At 40.3% G+C, this 20,824-nt stretch overlaps 3 protein-coding genes across 3 annotated transcripts; all 3 read left to right on the top strand.

Moving 5' to 3' along the window:
• The first annotated feature begins 3 nt into the window (after positions 1 to 3).
• Positions 4 to 6,806, top strand: LOC140284425 (kinesin-like protein KIF20A). Its single transcript, XM_072378295.1, has 18 exons — positions 4 to 81; positions 213 to 290; positions 1,416 to 1,535; positions 1,620 to 1,758; positions 1,845 to 2,029; positions 2,132 to 2,225; positions 2,601 to 2,762; positions 2,856 to 2,967; positions 3,035 to 3,097; positions 3,688 to 3,834; positions 3,969 to 4,134; positions 4,221 to 4,400; positions 5,242 to 5,381; positions 5,508 to 5,673; positions 5,983 to 6,094; positions 6,175 to 6,245; positions 6,325 to 6,444; positions 6,591 to 6,806. Exons 1-18 carry the CDS (start codon positions 4 to 6, stop codon positions 6,804 to 6,806), a joined length of 2,349 nt encoding a protein of 782 aa, XP_072234396.1.
• A 4,942-nt stretch (positions 6,807 to 11,748) lies between these two features.
• rgs9bp (regulator of G protein signaling 9 binding protein) lies at positions 11,749 to 14,812 on the top strand. Its single transcript, XM_072378351.1, has 3 exons — positions 11,749 to 11,844; positions 13,367 to 13,673; positions 14,267 to 14,812. Exons 1-3 carry the CDS (start codon positions 11,749 to 11,751, stop codon positions 14,641 to 14,643), a joined length of 780 nt encoding a protein of 259 aa, XP_072234452.1. The 3' UTR covers positions 14,644 to 14,812.
• Positions 14,813 to 15,976: 1,164 nt separating this feature from the next.
• mcur1 (mitochondrial calcium uniporter regulator 1) lies at positions 15,977 to 20,632 on the top strand. Its single transcript, XM_072378783.1, has 9 exons — positions 15,977 to 16,397; positions 17,014 to 17,130; positions 17,218 to 17,321; positions 17,738 to 17,839; positions 18,386 to 18,427; positions 18,545 to 18,616; positions 19,264 to 19,317; positions 19,418 to 19,532; positions 19,708 to 20,632. The coding sequence occupies exons 1-9, from the start codon at positions 16,109 to 16,111 to the stop codon at positions 19,761 to 19,763; spliced, it is 951 nt and encodes a 316-aa protein (XP_072234884.1). The 5' UTR covers positions 15,977 to 16,108; the 3' UTR covers positions 19,764 to 20,632.
• The last annotated feature ends 192 nt before the right edge of the window (positions 20,633 to 20,824 follow it).

Genomic DNA, 20,824 nt, shown 5'->3' with positions numbered 1-20,824 from the left:
GAGATGGAGAGTGACTGCATGCAGCTTGTTGACATGGACTTGACATGCGATGTTCCTCCAGACAGCCCCTCAGAACAGCAGGTAATTTTTTGTACCCCCCCTGCCTTTGTTTTCATCATAAAATGCTGACATAGCAGTAATGCTTCCTCGGGCTGCACAAGTTTTTAGATGAATCGCTTGGAAGAACTGAAGTACTTGTCTTTGTTTGTCAGACTGAGCAGCAGATGATGAGAGTTTACCTCCGAGTCAGGCCTTTTTCTAAAGAGGAGCTCTCTGACAATGAAGATCAGGTACAGTATGGCATATTCATACTGTTGCTCTGTTTTTGTTTTTTTGCCATCTTCCTGATTCATGAATGTGGGCTGTATTCTGGCTGCTTTAAGTGTTTGAGTTGATCTTCATAAAATACTTTTCAACCAAGTTCCAGAACAAGACACAATTACTTGGTTAGGAAGGGTGCTTGAAACCTGTATTATGTTGGTTTTTCCTAACTAAACGAGTGAAAAGAATGGAGGCGGTGCCCACGACCACATCTTTCTCCCACTTCAGATTCTGCAAATGTAACATAAACCATCAAATGTAAACCATTTGATGGTTTATGGTACTACTTCAGTTTCTTTGACGGTGGAATTGTTCGGAAAATGATCGAACACGAGTTGGAGTGGTGGGAGAGCAGAGCCTTGACATAAGCTCTGATAACACGTTGTTGAGGTCAGCATGAACCCTGTCTAGATAATGACGAGGCTGCAGTAGCGTCCTCAGACAGCAGGTGCCGACTAGAGATTGGGTTTGTGTCACATACACACTGAATGATGTAGAAAGAGTCGTCCCAAACTGAGGTCATTGGGAATTTCCGTGTATGCTGACATGTACAGGTCTCTATGACGATCTGTTCAATAAATTTCCCATAAGAGGCTGACCACGATGAGTCCGACCAATCTGTTCTCCACAACAGAGTAATGATTATTATTATCATGCCAGGAAAAGTGTAAGCTCTCTTTTGCAAGTGTGCTGGCCAAGACAACAGCAACCGTTACAACACACTGACAAAACCACGAGAATCCTGCTAAACTTCCCTTAAAATGGAAATGAGACTGCCTTAGTAGAATAGGCTTCTTTAATTCTATGTAATTTTGAGGTTGATTCCATGCAAAAGGAGAAGGATAATGAAATGGGCTCTGTCACATAAACTTCCTTCAAGTTTAGGCTAAATTCATGACATGAATTCAGTCTGTTATGATACAAAATGAAAGTTGGGCACCAGTAGTAACTGGTTCCTGTAAAGATGTTGTCAAAGCACACCTTATTCCAGCTGGAGATTCTCCTTTGCTTTGCAGTCGTTAGTTTGACTCGGACTGTGTGTGTGTGTACATATTAAACTTATCGGTTAATGGTTCCCTTTTATTCTTCTATAGGATTGTGTTGTGATTGAAGACAGCCACACAGTGACATTGTGTGCACCAAAGGGCTCAGCCACCATGAAGTGCAGTGAGAAAGGAATTGGCATGTCGATCCACAAATTCTCCTTCACACAGGTTAGTAAGCTTTGAAATGAGCTTTCTGCCATTATAGACCAGCATCTGCATACATTTCAGCTTCATCCATCCGCTGGCTCTCAGATTTTTGGGCCACAGACGACACAAGCCGAGCTGTTTGAGGGCACAGTCAAAAGCCAAACGTCTGATTTCTTGGATGGAAAGAATGCGCTGATATTCAGCTACGGTGTGACGAATGCTGGGAAAACCTTCACTATCCAGGGTAGGTCTGGCAGCAGAAACCTTCTGAGCTTTGGTCACTGAAAAATCATACAAAGGTCCTAAAATTAGGTTGTAAAATCCTGCTAGGAACGTCAAAAGAGCCAGGGACACTCCCTCGAGTGTTGCAAGCAACCTTTCATTACATTGGAGGTCATCAGTATGAGCAGATGGATCTGAAACCGTACCTCAGGAATGGTGCACAGTGTCTGGATCCTGACCAAGTCAAGCAGGAGAGAGCAGCTAAAGCTGCCATTTTTGCTTCAGTCAAAGAAGTGAGGACTTGAGTTTGTCTTTACTTGCTGCTGAACATCACAAAGACACAGTTCTGTCTGAAGGTGGTGTCTTAACATGAATATGTCTTTATTCTCATTCAGGAATGTGATCGCTTAAGAACAAACAGCAGTTCAGAGTATGTGACCTCCCCTGACACCTGTCTTTCACCCCCTCCTGAATCCTACAACCAAACGGGTAACTCGACACACACCAGGAACAGATCCATGATCTTTAGAACAGTGGCTCGTCGCACGCAGGCAAGGATTCCACTGCTTGGGAAGAAGGTTTCTTGTGAACCTGAAAATATACAATGTGGTCACAGAATATCTGAAATGTTTGTTGCTTATTGAACACCCTAAAAATTGAGACCGAACAAGTGAATTGGGAGAAATCCTTCCTGTGTTGTAGCTGTCTGATGCCTGATCTCCCCTGGAAAGTTGGTTCAACCTTTTCAGTGGATTTTGAGTAAAATCCTTTTGGATTGACCAACACTGTATATATTCAATGAAAGAACCCTGTGACGTGCAGCTTGTCTAACAGTTCCGCTCCAAATTGCGTTTGCTCCAGCAGTGTTTTACTCAACAGAAGCAAGCAGCAACCAGTTTGCCTTATGGGTGGCTTTCTTTGAAATCTACAATGAGTGCGTCTATGATCTGCTTCAACCAGCCCTGTCCAAGAAACGGGCCTCCCTTCGTGTTTGTGATGACGGCGCTGGAAACGCTTATGTTAAAGGTTTGATAAATGTTTAATGCAAATAAAAGATATCAGCAACACGTGGCCCTTTTTTTTTTTAAAAAAAATGAAATCAAAGACTGTCTCTTTCAGACCTCAGGTGGATTAACATCCAGAGTTTGAATGAGGCCAGTAAACTGCTTCAATTTGGAAATAAAAACCGAAGCGCTGCTGCTACGAAGATGAACCACTCCTCCAGCAGAAGGTAAAATTTCTTTCTTTTTCCTCCTGTATGCTTGCTTTTCCAAAACTAATATCAGCTTTTCTTACAGCCATAGCATATTTACCATGAAGTTACTGAAGATTGATGCAGGTACAGTTAAAAGGATCTCTGAGTAAGTACCTGGCCTCATGAATATTCAGATGTTTCTGTTTGTGGTTTTTCTATTGTGACACTTCTTCCATTCCAAATAAGACGTAACAAAGAGGGCACAACTGCTGCTAATAAAGCCGGTTATGGGTAATGTCGGCAAAGGCCACACACACGGCTGTTGGTAGAGTTCCACAATCAAACTGTCTCACTTGGGATGTTTTCCTAATCTACAGCTTTGTTGTCAATTCATTGATGCCGCTACCGAAAAGAAGCTTTGATTTAACAACTAATTTGACCAACTACAAAATCAAAATAAGCTAGATAAGTAAATGAGGTGTGCAAGGGTTGTCGGGCAAAGCTCTGAAGAATTGACCCATTTATTTTAAAATAAAAAGTGTAAAAATGTTGTCAGGTCAGTGGTACCAATGTGGACTTGAGTTTTGACTTCAATACATGAAGATGTATGAACTTGATACTACTCAAGTTTTCTCTTAGGTTAAATGTGAAATTGTTCACGTGGAATCTGGCCACCCAAACTCTGGCTCTATGGCTGTAGCATGATGAACATAGAGATAATGCTGGAAATGAGTTATAAATGCATCTTTTTGTCAGGTTTTCTCTCTGTGACCTGGCTGGCTCAGAAAGATGTCACAAAACAAAGACTTTCGGAGAGAGGCTGAAAGAAGCCGGGAACATAAACAATTCCCTTCTCATTCTGGGGAAGTGTATCAACGCGCTTCGCTGCAGTCAGTCTGACAGGTACGTGGGTTTTTAAATTCATCCCCAGCAGCTAAAAGCTCTTAATTGGACTGACTTGTACATTTGGTGAATTCCATTAAAGCTCCTGTGCGAATGAATTTGACAGAATTCACATGTGTGCTTGTGCCCATAAGAATGAAGATCAGCTATGTTCCTTTCCGTGAAAGCAAGCTTACTAAGCTCTTCCAGGCTTTCTTCTGCGGCAAAGGAAGCGCCTCAATGATCGTGAACATTAACCAGTGTGCCTCCACCTACGACGAGACTCTCCACGTTATGAAATTCTCTGCTGTGGCCAAACAGGTTGGCTTGAGCACTCAACGGAATGAGATAATCGGAGGGGAATCTGAGTGAGCTGCATTGCTAATCTCGGCTGTGCTTTGCTGTAGGTGGTTCAGGTGATCCCAGACAAGCCTGTGGAATCTCTGGCCCCTTGTCTGGTTGGTCGAGATGGGAAGCCTCTGGTGAGGAATGGTGTGATTGACAACCAGGCCCTGGAGAGCTGCCTGTCTGAAGAGGAGCTGCTTGATGACGAAAACGATGCTGACGTGACTGTGCTGCCACAGAGTGTACAGCGACTATATTCATACACAACACTAAGTTTTGAGCCACTCGTCGTTTCTGCCAGAATTACAGTGACTGAGTCATTGACTGAAATGTGTGCCGACAAATAGAAATGCAGTAAATAAGGATAAATGTACTTTCATTTCAAATGTACTTTGCATTCTTCAACACAGTCTGAACCCTCTTAGACAAGCTTACTGTCATTTCTTTAAGTAGGCTTCAGGAATAGTTCTCCAGGCTTCTTGAAGGACACCCCAAAGCTCTTCTTTGGATGTCGGCTGCCTTTTGTTCTGTTCTCTGTCCAGATGATCCCACACTGCTTCATTATTGTTGCGGCCCACGCTCTTGGGAGGATTAATCACTCATAAGACCTGTTGAGCTTTTCTTTTTATTACTTCTGTAGATGCAACCTAAGAAATTTGGCGTAAAATGGGTCCTTTGCTAAGAATTCTGGTAAGTGTAGATGGTGCATCCCTTGACTTTGGTGCCTCTTTTTATGCTTGATTGTTTTGCAGGTCAGTCTTAAGTCACTTGACAAACGCATTCCTCTGAAAATGGTGCAAGGGCTGGACTGAATTGTTGAAAAATCAGCAAATGTCCCAAGAAAAACTTTCAAAGACCTCTGAATGTTTGACAAACTGCTGCTGAAAAGCAGTTTAAAATACTACATGAAAGTCTGGTTCCTTGGAAAAATATTATGAAATGAAAGGTGGCTTACAACTCTTTGTGCAGTACTGTATATCATACGCTCTCCCGTACTTGTTCCATCAATGCCATTTAGTTCTGCCCCCAGGTCCATCTACGTTCACTGCGTTTCTGATATTTCTGTATATTTCTTTGATACAGGAACTTGTGAATATGATTGAGACTCTACGCACAAAACTACTGGCAGAGCGAAGGAAAAACCTGGTGCAGGAAATGGAAATACGCAAAGAAATGGGAGACGCAATGTTACAACAGCTCATGGAGAGTGAAGAACTCCGCACGTATGTTACTTTTTTCTTTTTTTTCAAATAAAAAAAAAATAAAGCTAATTATTTAGACGGATTCAAGGATTGTTTATTTGAACAATGTCGACATGTTAACCTCATACATGTCACCTTTACTTTAAGTCGACAGATGGAGGAGCTGAAAGAGAGCTACGCAGAAAAACTAGAGAACACGTTTGAGATGTACAAAGATGCCATTAAGGAGCACGCTTACCAGTGTGCTATGAACAATCTGGAAGACGACTACGTACCACTTGATCAGTTCACTGCAGAGCAAGAGAAAGTAGAGGTGCAGTTTTTGTTCTTTTTAATATTTAATAGGTAGTTTACAATCTGTCAATTCCACTGTTTTAAGATTTAGCTCGATTTTAACCCCTGTTCCTGAGAGTCCTAAAATTGGTGTTCAGTGGCAAAAAAAACAACAGTTATTCATGTTGAGTCATAGTGACTGCAATTAAAGAAGGAATTTCCATTTCAACACAAACTGAGTCGGCTTGAATCTGAACATCTCCTGTGTCGTGCTGCCAAAGTGACTAGTCGAAAGCATTAGATCACTATATCATTGGCCCACCGGATTGTTCTTGTGCCAACTGTGTAGGCCCTCAGACGTAAAGTGTTAGAGTTGGAGGCCTTGGCATCCAGTACAAGAGGTATTTCTGCAGTGGAGCAGTCCTGTCGGACTCAACCATCTACGGATGCAGAAGCAGCGGGTAATATGATTTATCTTCTCCCATGATGTCAAGTTCCTAACATTTGCTGAAAAAGCAACAAAGTCTTGTTGTTCACACAGGCGACTATCAATACCAACGACTGCACAAGGAGAAGTGCACCATAGAGAGGATATGTGAGGATAAGCAACAGGTAGAGTAACGTGAACATAAATTCTCAACTGAGCATCTCCTCGGTCTGATCACAGTCATGGTTCTGTTTGGTCTTTTAGTTAATTTTGTCCCTTGAGAAAAGGCTGCAGGAGCTCAGCAAAACGCTACAGGATGTCAGAGACGGCTTCCTGGAGAAATCAGCTGATCTGGAGTCTCTGCAGAAGAAGGCTGACGAACAGGTGAGGTCACTGATTGCAGGAGGCCATTAAACCATAGACTATGAAAACTGTGCATTTGTTGATAGGGTAGGAGTTTGACATGCGAAAATATCTGAAATCTGTCTATAGTTTAAAGTTTTTTTTTTTTTCTTCCCAAACCCCACAAGTCAAAATCCTTCCTGGACATTCAACAGCAGAATGTTGAAAAGGACAGGGAGATTGCCTCGCTTAAGGATCAACTTTCCAAACAGTCCCAGAAGTCCTCTGTGCAGCCCAAGGCCAAGCGAGGCCTGCTGGCCAACCTCAAGGAGGCAGTCACGTCACCTCGGATGAGTACGCCAAGCCGAGTTCTCAGAAAAAATGTTAGGACCGCACAAACCTGAGAACCCCAGCTACTTTCATTTGGCTTTTAAAAGCTTCTCTTGAAAAAGGCTTTTGGGTACCTTGGGAAAACTGTATGTGTGTGTGTATATATATATATATATATATATTTTTTTTTTTTTTTAAAAAACAATATTGTAATCCTTGAGGCTATTTGCTCCTTGTGTGGTTTTTTTTTTTTTTTTTTTTTTTTTTTTTTGGCTTGACATCCAGGCACCACTTACTCGATGTCAGCCGAGGTCACTGCCTACGGTATGAAGCATTGAATGGGTTCTTTTTGTAGCATGCTCTTTCTGCATGGACACCTTTTTCTAATGCATTGCCTCATTCATGCCTCGGCTATAGTTTCTCTGCACTTAACCAGAGCGTCAATACCCGCCTGGCGCTTCCTTTAATCTGGGGGAGGGGTTTCAGTCTCTGCACGCACAGAGGTTATGAAGTGGAAGTCCATTAATGTGCGTTAAAAAGCTCTTACTACTTCTTTTATGCTGGGGGGTGGGGGGTAATTTTAATTGAAAATGTAGTATAACGGTTTAATAAAGAATTTTTCAAGTGCGGAGTCCTGTTTGTGTGTGGTGCCTGCATGCATGCTGAAGTGTAAATGGGGATTTTAGACCTGAGTGTAATGTGTAGGATAACATGGTGGTTGGACCATACACAGGGTGAGTTGAGGGGGTAGGTTTTTTTTTTTTTTTTTAAGATTCATTGTTTCCCTTGTGGTCAGAATTAGTCATTTTGAAAAAGCTCTCCGAAATGCAAATACTCTTTATCTGAGAAGTGAGACCATCAGTAGTTCCGATAGTTCTATTCCAGTGAATCCGAGAGTCTACCTTCAGGAAAACCTGTTTCTTGGTTTTAGCAATAGGGGAGATCCTCCCTCTATTTTATTCCCTGTAACAGAAGTTAAAGATGGGTACACAGTTTTTGTTATGGACTTGGAAGAGAACACAGCTGAATCCCACAGCTGAAGATGTACTACAATAGAAATTGCAGTGCATCTTCAATCCTAGAAATCCATAATGTCAGCTTTTCAGTGACCTTGACTTGATAAATGGATAATCACCAGTTAAAGTGCTTGATGCATGAGATGATCTTTGACCCGTTTGCTAGTGTATTAGAATATGATCAACTGCCTCCATGTAGCAATGTAAAGTTGGCAGCCATTTTCACTGAGGGTACATAACGGTCAAATATTCTAGGAGAACACGGGCTTTCATTAATGGCTGAAACGGGCAGCAGGGCTGTGTTTTTTTTTGTTTTTTTTTTAAATACAGTTTCGGTCATATTTTTCATATCTCTATACAGTTTTCAAAAACAAGAAAAATGGATGGTCTATAATTCAAGAACTTCAAAATTTCCAATTTGACTTGTGGATGAAGCTCTCATGACATCTACTACTCTAGAATGATAAAATAAACTATTTTGTCATAAAACACCAAATTATAAGCTGAAAACCCTGTGGACTTTAAGTATCTGACTTCTTTGGCTCAGAGCAATAATGAAAAATCATTGTAAAGAAAAAAAAGTACAACGTAGAGCTTCTTACTGAAAACAATTTTCTTTAAGGGGGAAAAAAAACATTCATTGTTAATTCAAAGTGTTTATCATTTGGATGACTTCAGGTACTTTTTATATAGGAAAAACACATCAGGATCATCTGATAAGTTCTTTTTTTTTTTCTCAATGCATGTAAATATTCATATGATGCGAGCCCTCTGTGGTAGAGGCTGCTTCAGATACCCCGTGTAACTAAAAGGCAAAACAACTCGTGCCACCTCTCCTTAGTTCTATGTAAAATAATCTGGTATTTGTCTGGAAACAAACAGGTTTAAAGTTCACATGAATACTATGTCTTCATTCCGCAGTCATTCTGAGTTGGTTTTCTCTGCAGACTCTTTAAAGTCCTTTTAAAAAGAAGCCTTTCATCACAGAAGTGTTCAGTTTGAGCCTTGTTCAGCTCCACTTCCTTATCCGGTTTGCCCTTTTCCTTCTGTTTTTACATCTGCTGGACAGCCTGAAGCTAAAATTTTCCCCTTGTATATACAGGGTATATACACAACTGCAATGTGATTTAAAAACTTTAACTACTGAATACATAGAACAAATCTAATTAAGATATCTCATCAGTTGCCTTTATAATATAATTTTTTAAATTGTAGACTTTATGGACTCTGTATATGCTATATTTTTAACATTTTCCCTATTCTGTAATGTTTTCTAAACTAAATTCCTCCTTCGCTCTGCTTACAGTCACTGCTGTTTTTTTTTTGTTTTGTTTTTTTCTCAGAACATGTTCTACTCAAAGCTGATTCGAATTAATTTCTTGTTTGTTTTTTTTTGTTTCTTTTTTATTAGCTTACATTAGATCAAAGAATTGATCGGGGTTTTAAAAATGATCAAACACTTTAGATGTTGTAATTTGCAGCTATAACGTAGGAATATTTTTACAGTTTACATCCCTGTGTTATATCAGTGAAGCTGCAGAATGTTTAACTTAAACTTTTAAGGTCCTTTTGCCGTATATAACTTTTCTCGGGGACACAGGTTCAGATGTGTGATGATCAAGCATAAATATTTCAATATCCTCATTCTGTATTTGTCTCATTCTTTTTATTCTCCCTCCTTCAGTCGGACCCTGAAAAAGGCTTGTAGTTTTTGCAGACTTTCAACAGTTTTATTGGTCTTGGCTCCATGGGTAACATTTGTGAGAGGACGTGTCAAATGGTGAAAAACAAGAGGACCCATATGTAAATCGTCCATTGAATTCATCAACCTGCTCGGACTCAGTGATTATTACACAGCACATAACAGTTTATTAGCTGCCCTCAGGGACATGCTCTAGACAACTATTCCTAACCTTAAAGTCTCATATTCTAACAATTGTATTTAAGCTGCTGAGTATGCATTAGTCTGATATGGATAATAAGAAAGACTGGAAACAAAAACAGGCACAACAAGACCTTAGACAGGTAAATACAATAGTTATGCACAAGAACAGTTTTGCATATGATGCTGTAATGGATCGCTCTCTGGATCTCCTACAGGCTTTTTTTTCTAAATCTTTGTGTCATTTGCACAATATTTGATTGCCTCTGTTTTAAAGTGAAACTTGAGGTATACCAAGCCACGATCACTCTTTCATCAGGATCCGCCGCAATGAGAGAATATGCTGAAGGCTGAGGGAACGGACTCTAAAAAGCAAATTATCTGAAAATGAAAAGAGATGAATGGGGGGGGGAAAGCAAACATTTACTTGTGAACCACATGGATTTGGGATAATCGCTCGCAACAAATAGGCAGGAAATTTACTCAATTGATTTAATTTTAGTTTTATCCTCAAAGCAAATCATCTTTGACCTTCTTGTCATAAGAGTCGGGCTATATTGTGCTGTCACAGGGAGTAATATGAGAAATGAAATGACATAGCTTGAATTGGGATTTGAAATGATGTTCAGCAGACCACTCACCTTCCTTCGGAGCAGTTATTGCGTCCCCCCTGAACATTAACTATTGTATTCACTGTGGCATCATTTGGAAACCCAGGCAATGCGCACAATTTATTCATTTAAAGTATTTTACCAACATCTCTTGTTGATGATTCCAGAGTCTGCTGCGTAAAGTTTATAGCAGCACATTCCAAAGATTTCCAATAAGGGTTAAGGTCTGGGCTCTGTGGTGGCTAATCCGTGTGTGGAAAATGATGTCGTGCTCCCTGAACCACTGTTTTACAGTTTGAGCTCTTTGACTCCTAACTTTGTTGTTTTGGAATAGTCCCGTGCCATTAGGGGGAGAGATGTGTCGATAGAAAAATCTGGTCTTTCAGTATATTCAGATTCTTAGCTGATTTAATTTTTTTATGCACATATGGTATTAACCAAGAACAAGACCTGACCTGCTGAAGTAACCTTAGGTTTTAATGCTCCCCCCCCATGGGGCATGATGACTGCTCTTCTGATCCTGCCCATCACCCCAGAACAGGATCAGTCTGGACCCATCAGATCACATGACCTGTTTCCGTTGCTAAAAAGTCAAATCTTTATCCTCCCTTGCAAACAAACAAACAAAAAAAAAATTGGCTTTGTTTTTATTAAAAATTAAAAAGACAAAGGTTTTCTGAAGTCAAACATCAAAGTATTACCAATTACGAAGTTTTACACCTATCACTTTTAGCTATGTCAGTGTAATAAGACACTATGATAGAAAGATAACTATATTAATAACCCCTAAAGTGAATTATAATGATAGATATTTTCATATTTTTGGGTTTTATTGATTTATTTGGGTCAGAAACCTGTTATATTTCAGTTTGGGCATTTATCTCTCTGACTGCATGATTATTTGCGGTTTATTGTATTAGTGTACCTTTATACTAAGGTAAACATCTTAATTCTCAACCAGTACAAAATAGGAACTGACTTTTTCTTTGATCAACAGGCTACTCTTTGCAGAATAATTGACCTTTACAGTTGAGTGAAAGAGGTGTAGCCAATGTGGAGGGCTTGAGGTAACAGAGCCCAGCCTCCTCAGTTTGTGAAAGGACCATCGTGGAAGACAGCCAGCTGCTCTCCTATCTGCCGGGTCTCAGTGATGGTTAATGAGATTAGCTGTATGTCTTAGCTTGCGTCAGTGCAAAGGGGTCAATCACAGGATTAGCACCTTGCTTAAGAGTTACATCAGTTTATTATACTTTTTCTTTATTAGTTTGACTTTCCCGCTACGGCCTCCAGACAATGTTTGGCAAGTTTAATTGCAAATTAGTTGCAGGAGGGGAATTTTGTTCTGCAACATGCCGCCTCTGTACTGAGTCTGCCTGGACTCTCAGCTGCTGAATGAGGCATCTTCCAGGGTGCGAAGAGGAGCAGGGGCAGCCAGAGAAGTGAAGGGCAGTTGGGCCAAAATCTTGCCTGCTGTGGCAGAGTCTGAGACTCCGGACAAATCATCCTCATGCCACTTGTAAATAACAAAGTTGGCGATGATTGCACAGCTGGCAAAGACAAGGCTTTGGCAGATGGAAAGGCTTTGGTGGATTCTTTGATAAAGGTAAGCTGCTGCAGGGTTTCCATTTTTCTCCATGCTGGGATTGTTCAGGCCCATGCTGTGGCATATTTATTTTACAGTGATACATGCATGATCTTGTCACCGTGTCATTCTTTTTTTCTCCTCTTTCTTTTCACATCAAACACCTGTAACATTAATGCTTTTAAACACAGTAATATACAAATGAATTTGACAGCGGAATACTTGACTTATGGAGATAACAAAGAGCACTTGCACTGCATAAGGGGTGAAATATTTTGTCTCTATTAAATCAGCTTCACTGTGATATTTTACACGATAATGCTTTGCAGACTGAACTTACACAAGAAGAAACCCTGAAAAAGATGTCACCCCCGCAGCTAAAAGAGCACTCTCACCGAAAAGAATTTCTTGGGCCACTGAGTCTTTGTAGCTGCACTCAGTTAACGCATCATTTAATGCCATGTCTGTGCCTTGCATTTTTTCCAGTTGGCAGTACCTATTGAGTTGTTTTAACGATGGCTTACTATTTTGTCTGTTAACATATTGCTGATTTGTTTTTAGTGAACCAAGAGGGTTCAAATCTACAGCCGGTTTGCAGGCACAAATAGATAAAACCACAGATAAATCCTGGAACTTGTAACTGTGAAATGGGCTTTGTTGAATGAAATGACTTCCCTGGTGCAACTTGAGTGATGTAGCTGCTTAGTCACATAGAGGCCCAAGTAGTAAATGATTAAAGGTTGAAATAAAAATCAGACATAACATGTAGATAGGTAGGTTAGACTTAAAAATACAGTGGAACAATACTAAAGATAATAAAAGATTTATTTTTCTAAAGTAATTTATTTTAAAGCTGAAACAAAAATTGTATATAATAAAGTAGACGATAACATAAATGCTCATATACTTGTAGTTATTACAGTATTCCTTTTTCTCCCCTGTCACCAGCATGAAAATGGGCCACTGGTGCTCTGAGCGCGCAAGGTTGTTTTGGCTTATCTAGAAATAGATCAATGATAATGGGATTATATATAATATTTTTAATGAATGAAACCACGCCAGTTAATCCGTCAAGGTTAAGCTAACGGCTATTAATAAAACATAGTTAACATATTATTTAGAGCAAACAACTTTCGAAATGTGGTTGGATTTTTTGACATACACCTGTCATTGTTTTGAAGGGATTAGATTGTCGATGTTTATAAGTGATTTTTTTTCCTTTGACAGCTCAAAAATGTTTCATTATTTCTGTTTTAGTGCACTGATTTTGTGTGCATGGATGTATAGATGTCTGTTGGTGATTTATTCAGTGTTGGATAGCTGTTCAAAAGACTAGATAGATGAACAATACCTAATTAAGATTAGTGGTCTTATGTATACTTGATCAGGCCATGTGGACAACAAGGGCACATCCATGGCTGTGTAAAACACAGTGGACACTGCAGTTGTAAAGAAAGATGTTGCCCTTTTCCTCTGATGTCTTTTTCTCTAAATTCTACAACTAACAATATTAAATCTTTGTCACTTCTTTTCTGTCACAAAGGTGGTGGCATGTTACCGGCATTTAGCCTCATGTGTTGGTGGATGCACAGATAGCTTACAGCTGCGCGATGAGTTGCGACAAACTAGAGAAAAGGCCCAAAAGCTGGCTGTGGCCGCCTGTCATCACCTGACCTCACATCTCCGCAACAAGAGCCTGCCTGAGGAGGAACGCAAGGAGATGGAGCTCCTCTGGGTGGCCTTCTCCTCCAGTCTAGAGCTCCTGCACGTTGACATGTGCAAAGTTTTTAACATCGGAGACATTTTCTCGCCGGCTAACACAGAGTCCCTGGTGCAAACTGGCCTACAAGGTAAAGGAGATCTTTGTCTTAGTAATTATTATATTATAGTGGGAACCTGTCATACAGATGTTTTTCTTTGGTGCTTTCTGATGCAAAAAAGAAATTATCAAATCTGCAAATGTGTTAAGATCCATATACTCTTCTTTCCTTTCCTCAAACTCTACAATTCCCATTTTCAGCAACTTTCTTAGTTGGTTTGCAGTTCTAAACCCCTAAATTCATACCTATACCTACCTGTCTTTTTAACATTTAGCCATTTTGTTCTGTGGACCCCTTTTCTCATTAGCCACAACATGGCTGTAAGAGTGCCACTGAAAGGTCTGGCTCGCTCACAGCATCAGGTTCTCATATACACTGATGATGAACCTTACCGTCTTCAGTAACTGCCTTGCCTTTCCTTGAGTGCCACCATGGGGTGCATATTTATGATGAATAGACCGGTTGATATTTAAAAAAAAAATGAAAATGCCTTTGATCCACAGGTGAATTGTTGAATAATTGTGCTAAACTGAGTTATTGCCAGTTAATCAATCAGCCTTTGAACAGTAAAGCGAGTGAAAGTGAGTTGTGGAAATGTTTCATGTTGATTTTTGGTCATGCAGGTGGGGGCAGCGAGGTGGCGGCTCGAGCGCTCAGTCTGCCAGACCTGGACCAGACAGAAACTCTCCCTGCTGGCCTAGAGAGCGAGGAACGCGTCACCATGGAGCAGGAGATCAGTCAAATTGATCAGATGATCGATGACATGGAGATGAAAGTCAACGTGATGCGCTGGATGGTGGAGCCCCATGGGCCACAGTATGCAGAACCACTCAGCTGCACCGACAGCGCCTCCCTAACTCTGTTCTCCGTTGATGAGGAGCAGCCTGGCACAGCTAACCAGCCTCTATGCCAGCGCAGTCACATCTTTGTGCTCTTATTGCTGTTTGCTGTTATTTTAGTGGCAGCCACTTTATCTGTCTGTGTTTTCCTTTTCTCGTGAACAAAACCTTAATATACTCAACTTGTGTTTTTCTGTACAACCTCAGAAATGCTCGGTAACACTGTAAAAATGGCAAGCTTTGCATGTACAGTAGTTTCCTTTTTACGAATCTCTACATTCCTACAAATGTTCTAATAACAACTGAATGACTTAATAGGAAATAAGGTCTAAATACACTGAAGTAAATCTGGGTGCAAACCAGTTTGCCATTTGTTGCAGTGAATCCAAAGCTGCCATATGCTTTTCAAGATCACTGATAAATGGAGTGACGATTAAAGTACATGGTTGCTAGTTAGAACTTGTTTAATAAAATAAACTAACTCTAGAAGAGGAGGGTTATGTTACCTCCATAATTGTAAAAAAGAGAGCTTATATTTTCCTGTACATTTTCCTGACTGCTTTGTGACACGAGCAACAATATGATTTTAGGAAACTGCAAGAAAGACACTTGTCACTTTTTCTTTTTTTTTCCTTGTTGCCATTGAGAGGACATAGGTGCTGATGCTTGGTAGCTGATGTACTGACATAACTTTTTGGATCCATCATCTATTTTGTATATAATCTGCGCTGTAGAGAACTAATAATATACCATGCAATATAAAATATCAACTTTGATATGACACTGTTTTTTTCTCTCCCATTAATTGTCATTAATTAGCACTGTGGTAAAGCACTTAATGATTCTGCATAGAGCAACACAACAAGTGGACAAAAAAGACCATTTAAAATGCATATTCCCCCACTGTTTCCAGCTTTCAAATGGATAAACTTGATTAGAACCTATAATAGTCTTTAAGGCTTATGTGGCTTGAGAGATATGGAATATCAGTGGATTAAATCTTGTTAACCCCACAGTTACACAATACCCCATACTGATGTACACGTTATAACTCCACAGTTACACAATAACCCATACTGATGTACACGTTATAATATAACGTACACATATATATATCTATATATATATAGATATATAAAAGATTATTAAAAAATATGATATAGGAAGCTTTCCTATATCATATTTTTTAATATTTTTTTTCTAATCATATTTTTGGGTCAAAAATTCCAGATGTAAAACAAAATATTTGAACAAAATCACTTTATTGTGCAGAGCTTCCCCGAATTTATGTGAAATAGGATCTTTACACCATTTTCAATCCTTTTTTCTTCTTCTTCTTACAGTACAGTAAGCAAATTAAACTGCACTTCAAGAGTGAAATGCGTACAAGGCTACGTGCCTAAAATTGAAATAAACCCGTTTGAAATAAAAACAGTAAAGCCGCGTTTTAATTTGAAAGGCATAACCGGAAGTTTTGACAATTCCTCGTGAGCTTTAGAAATTTAGTAGGTGAAAAGTTGCGATGCGAGCACGTTAGAACCAGCTAACACTTCTGAGGTTCTCCACGGACGGAAGTTTTGGTTTCGGAAAAAAAAACTTGCTTCCAGAGTGACACAACTGTTGACGATGGTGCTCAAACGGTGTCAGTCGCGAATGAAGCTTTTTAGTTTGAGCCACCCTGAAAAGCGCTGTGACAAGACTTCAATCCAGGACATGGCTCGTGTTTGTGTTCTGGGTGCATCGTGCAGTTCTCCCGCCGTGCCGAATTTGACAGGTGTCAGTGCCTCGGCAGTAGGTTTCCAGTGTATCGTCGCTCCATCTTTAAGCACCTTCAAGAGGCCGCCATTGGGCGCGAGACGACCTCCAGGGCTGAAGATAATGGACCTGTCTGCCGTGGCACAGATGTCAGTACGAGGTAAAATAGTCCGTTTCATTTGGACACCGAACTACTTTTTACTTAAAACAAATGTGCCTTAAACCGCACGCGGAAGTTTAACGGTCACGCTATGACAGCGGCAGTTTTTGGAATGTCAGAATAGGAGCTCTCATCAGGTTAGTGGAGGTCATTCTGACTGTTGCGCAAAAACTGCATTGACTTTTTTTGTTTACTTGCGTTGCTGTCCTCGTGGTATAAACACCCTCATGGAAACTTGGTGAAACCAATGTACTACCAGTTTATTTTGAGGCAAACCTTTGCTTGTTATGGTCTACGAGAGTCGGACTTCTTTGAATTTATTTCAAAGCAACTGTTTTCAATCGAAACTAATTCCCACATCCTGTACTGTGTTGACATAATATGTCGGGGTTTATTTTCTTCTGGTGTGTCAACCCCATTATGTAACTCCTGTACTGTAATTGCTTTAACTGTGCTTTTAAATAAGAAGTTTAATAAACTATACACAAGTGACAAAACATCATTTTAGATGGTGTCATGCAGCAGAAGCAACAGAGATGGAACAGATGGTGAAACTACTGCAGTGTGATTCTGGTGTCTGTGTGTAAAGCCTGTGTTGTTCCTGCTTTGATTTCAGAGCTCGGCACCTCTGCCAAAGCCTTCCAGTATGACCTGAAACCAGACGTACCAAAAACCCAAGGCCGCAAGCTGTTTTTTGATACGCACGCAATTGTGCGGCTCCTCGAGGACAACGGTGGGTTCCTCCTGTCATTTCAAACCGTTTTCTCAGCACGCTTCGGCTTAATCGGTGTCCTGGAAGTGAAAAGTTGTCTTTTCACAGGTTTCACCACTCAGCAAGCTGAAGTGATGGTTAAAGTGCTGGTGGGGACGACAAACTCCAACATGGACGTTATTTACGGCGACATGGTAACCAAGGTGCAACAGGTGAGGCTGTGGGACTAAGGCTGGATGCAGATGTAAGTGTGTTTTATGTGCACAGACCAGATCGTGCCCTCTTTGTGTCACTCAGAGTGTTGTCCGGAACTAGGCCGCTGAACCACAAGAATTGTGTTTTTTTCTTCCTCGGCACGATTTAACTTTAAGAGATTCTGATTCTCTACGTTCAGTACAAATGTTTGTGGACATGTGGGTGATTTGAGAATAAGGGTGATTATACCAAAGCTCCCCCTTGCTTGTAGTCCCTGACACTGGCTGTAATGAATTGTGACTTGTGTGAAATGGAATCCCGTCTAGCTGGTATCTTTTTTTTAATTTGTGTAAGTCACTTGCATTGATGTGCATTGTGTTTCTCTTTCACTGTGTTTCATGCGCTGTCTGATTTTTCTTTCTTTTTTTGGCAGGAGATCATGTTGCAGCGGGTGATGTCTCAAATAGCGTCCGTAAAGAAGGACATGATCATCCTGGAGAAGAGCGAGTTCTCCACTCTCCTCGCGGAGAACGAGGTGAATGCATTCGAAGGACGCGCGACATTCCCAGCGTCGCCTCGGTGTCGGCTCACAATTGCTTTGAAACGGAACGCCCGCATCTGCCAAATCAGTCAAATTTGTCCCTGCTTACGACCGATCTTCGGATTGTCACTGCGGGAGGATCGCCCAGCCTTGTTGAAGTGGGATAAAGTCTGTTAAGCTTACAGATGCCGTATAATGTTGCAAAGACGAATATGTGCCAAAAATGCAGTTTCTTCTATCTGTATCGTAATCTGTATCCATAATCTGATTTAGGCTGTTTTGAGGAAGTTGCCTCTAAACAACAGCTTCCACATCCATGATCTCACATCAGCCGGCTGTATTAATTCGTGCGCACTGTTATGTCACTTTTGAGGTCGATATGATCTAATGCAGTTTTCTGTAAATCAGCCACAGCAGTGGGGTGAGCTCTGGTCGAAGACTGTTTCACCTTCTGGCTGTATGTGTTTCAGGAATATGAATAACTTTACTCGATGTTTGCCTAAGCTTTTGCCACACGTTTCCCATCTGACATTTTCACAGAAACTCAAGATCCAGCTATTACAGCTCAAGGTCCAGGTCGCTGTAAGTGTTATTAGCTCAAGCTGCAGAGTTTTCACGATGCCTCTCTGAACAGTGTTTGGAACATTCATTTGTAGTGTTAGTACCTTTCCTTTGAGCGCCTCCTCTGCTGTGTTGCAGGATGTGATGAATAAATTGCGCTCGGATAATATCTTGGATGTGAATTTGGAGAAAAGCCGCGCAAAGGAACTGGTAAGTGCCGGAGAAGAGCGAGTCCTACGTTATACTAATCAGACGGATTTCAACTGGGGTCTTTACATTTACAGACGAGTATTTTGTTGAATCATTGTATTTGAAGGGTGTTGCTTTTATTTTTATAAATGTGTAATTTTTTATAATGTATAACAACACTTTGTAAAGAGGAAAGAGACTCTAAAGTTCAGTTTAAACAGTAAATTGTCAGATTATTGGCTGTTGATTTCAGCCACAGGGCCACCGTGGCTCTGAAAACAGTTGAAATTTTGCGAGACATTTTCATCTCCCTAGCTTTAAATGACATGCATGAATGTAGCAGGCAATCCTTCGGAACGATCCAATGTGCGTGCAAACAGGAAGTGCTTTACCCTGTACAGCAGCAGCCCGTATTTAGCTTTTCACGCGCTCATTCATGTTCAACATATGAACAGTCTTCTTTACTTGGGAGTCTCATCTGCCGTTCTCAACATGCACACAAAACACTGTGACATATACTGTTTTTTTTTCTGCTTTCAGTTTGCTCCAGTAGAGAAAAGCCTGTTTTTAAAAGCATGCCTGAACAGCCCACTTTCTCCTTACATTCCCATGTTCGCGTGTGAAAATGACTTCTGACGATCCTAACAAAATGTGGTTGCAATTTTCAGAAAGCAGATCACGACAGGAAGCTCCTGAAGACACGAACTGAGATTATGGAAATGGTTCGTATGTGTGCATTTACAGCTGCAGTTATGTTGCTCATTTTTAAGTCATTATTATTAGCATCATGTTTGTTTGTTTTTTTTATTTATTCATTTCCAGACGGCAGAGCAAGATCGCCATCTGACACAGACAAACATGAAAATAGACACTGAAGTGGCCGGTTTAAAAACCATGTTAGAGTCTCATAAACTGGATACGATCAAATATCTTGCAGGTAAGACCAGATTCTACAGGTGTAGTCTAAACTTTGTTTAATGGAACCTGTTTGGAGCTTTTGGAAAGTGGTTGATTGAACCATTTTAGAGGACAGAAATAAGTTAGTAAGAGTGTATCACAGGGTCTCATTGTGGCCAGTAGACTTATTCTTTTATTCTTCTGTTCTCTTTCAGGTTCTGTGTTCACCTGCCTCACTGTGGTCTTGGGCTTCTATCGTATTTGGATGTGATGAAGACTCAGTTTAGACTTTCAGATGCCCCTTAGATGACACTTAGAACTTTTTGCACATCTCCCAAATCCAACAACATTCGAAGACCACTCCTTTTTCATATTGGACCTGATTTTTGTGCCTTTTATCTCGGTTTGTGTTTTGCGGGATCTGAGAGAGAGGTCAGTCTAACTGTATGCTTTTTAAAAGGTCACAGGGAGAGTTTTTTTCACACCACTTTCGTGTGACCTATACGTCTGCGTGTTCTCACTCTTTGCGTTACAAACCATATGAAGAGATGGTGCACTGAAATTCCAGAGTATGCTCAGACACACAACCACTGCTCAAATCAACCTTCCTACTTGAAATGCCTTTTTTGAGATGATGCAAAACTACAGCAAGACAAGCAATGAAATGTCCTCAGAAACTTTTCTTTTTCACCTTTCGGGGACTCTATAGGCTCTACCAGGTCACTGGTGGATATTTTGTTATTTATTTATTTGATTTAATTTTTTTTTTGTGTGTGTTATTCAAGAATGGCAATTTTTTCCCTAAATGTTAGTTTTGTGAGGTGATTGTTCAAAAGAATGCAGACAGTTTGATCCTGACCTTTCTTTCAGCGAATGCTATATGAAAGTAAGGACTTTTTTTCTTTTTAATTCGTCGATGCAGATATATATTTTTTTCTACATGTGTGTATTAAGCTGCAGTTTATGGAGAACATATCAGCAGAGGATGGGGTCAGTGTGAGCCTGACCTCCTTTTTACCATAACAGATACAGTTGTCAATATTTTTCTGGTCTGTGCTTTTCGGAACTGATTCTCGGAAAGACTTTATTTATATCTTGAAATGAATTAATTATGAATAAATAAGAAGTTTTTGCAACAAATGTAATGTTGGTCTTCTATTGATACCTACTGATACTCTACACTACATCCGTTTGGAATATATTTTCATCAAGAAACAAAATGACAAGGAGCAAAATATATGACTTATGAGTGTTATATATCAAGTTTGTAATGTTTTATTAATGCATTTTTGTTCGAGTCAGCAAGCTGTAGTGGACCGGGTTGAATCGGTT

Source organism: Leuresthes tenuis, unplaced genomic scaffold (genome assembly GCF_036924035.1).
Source record: "Leuresthes tenuis unplaced genomic scaffold, fLeuTen1.0.hap1 SCAF_24, whole genome shotgun sequence".
NCBI classification, from domain to species: domain Eukaryota; kingdom Metazoa; phylum Chordata; class Actinopteri; order Atheriniformes; family Atherinopsidae; genus Leuresthes; species Leuresthes tenuis.
The sequence above is the reverse complement of the archived record's forward strand: the minus strand, read 5'-3'. Positions and strand labels throughout refer to the sequence as shown.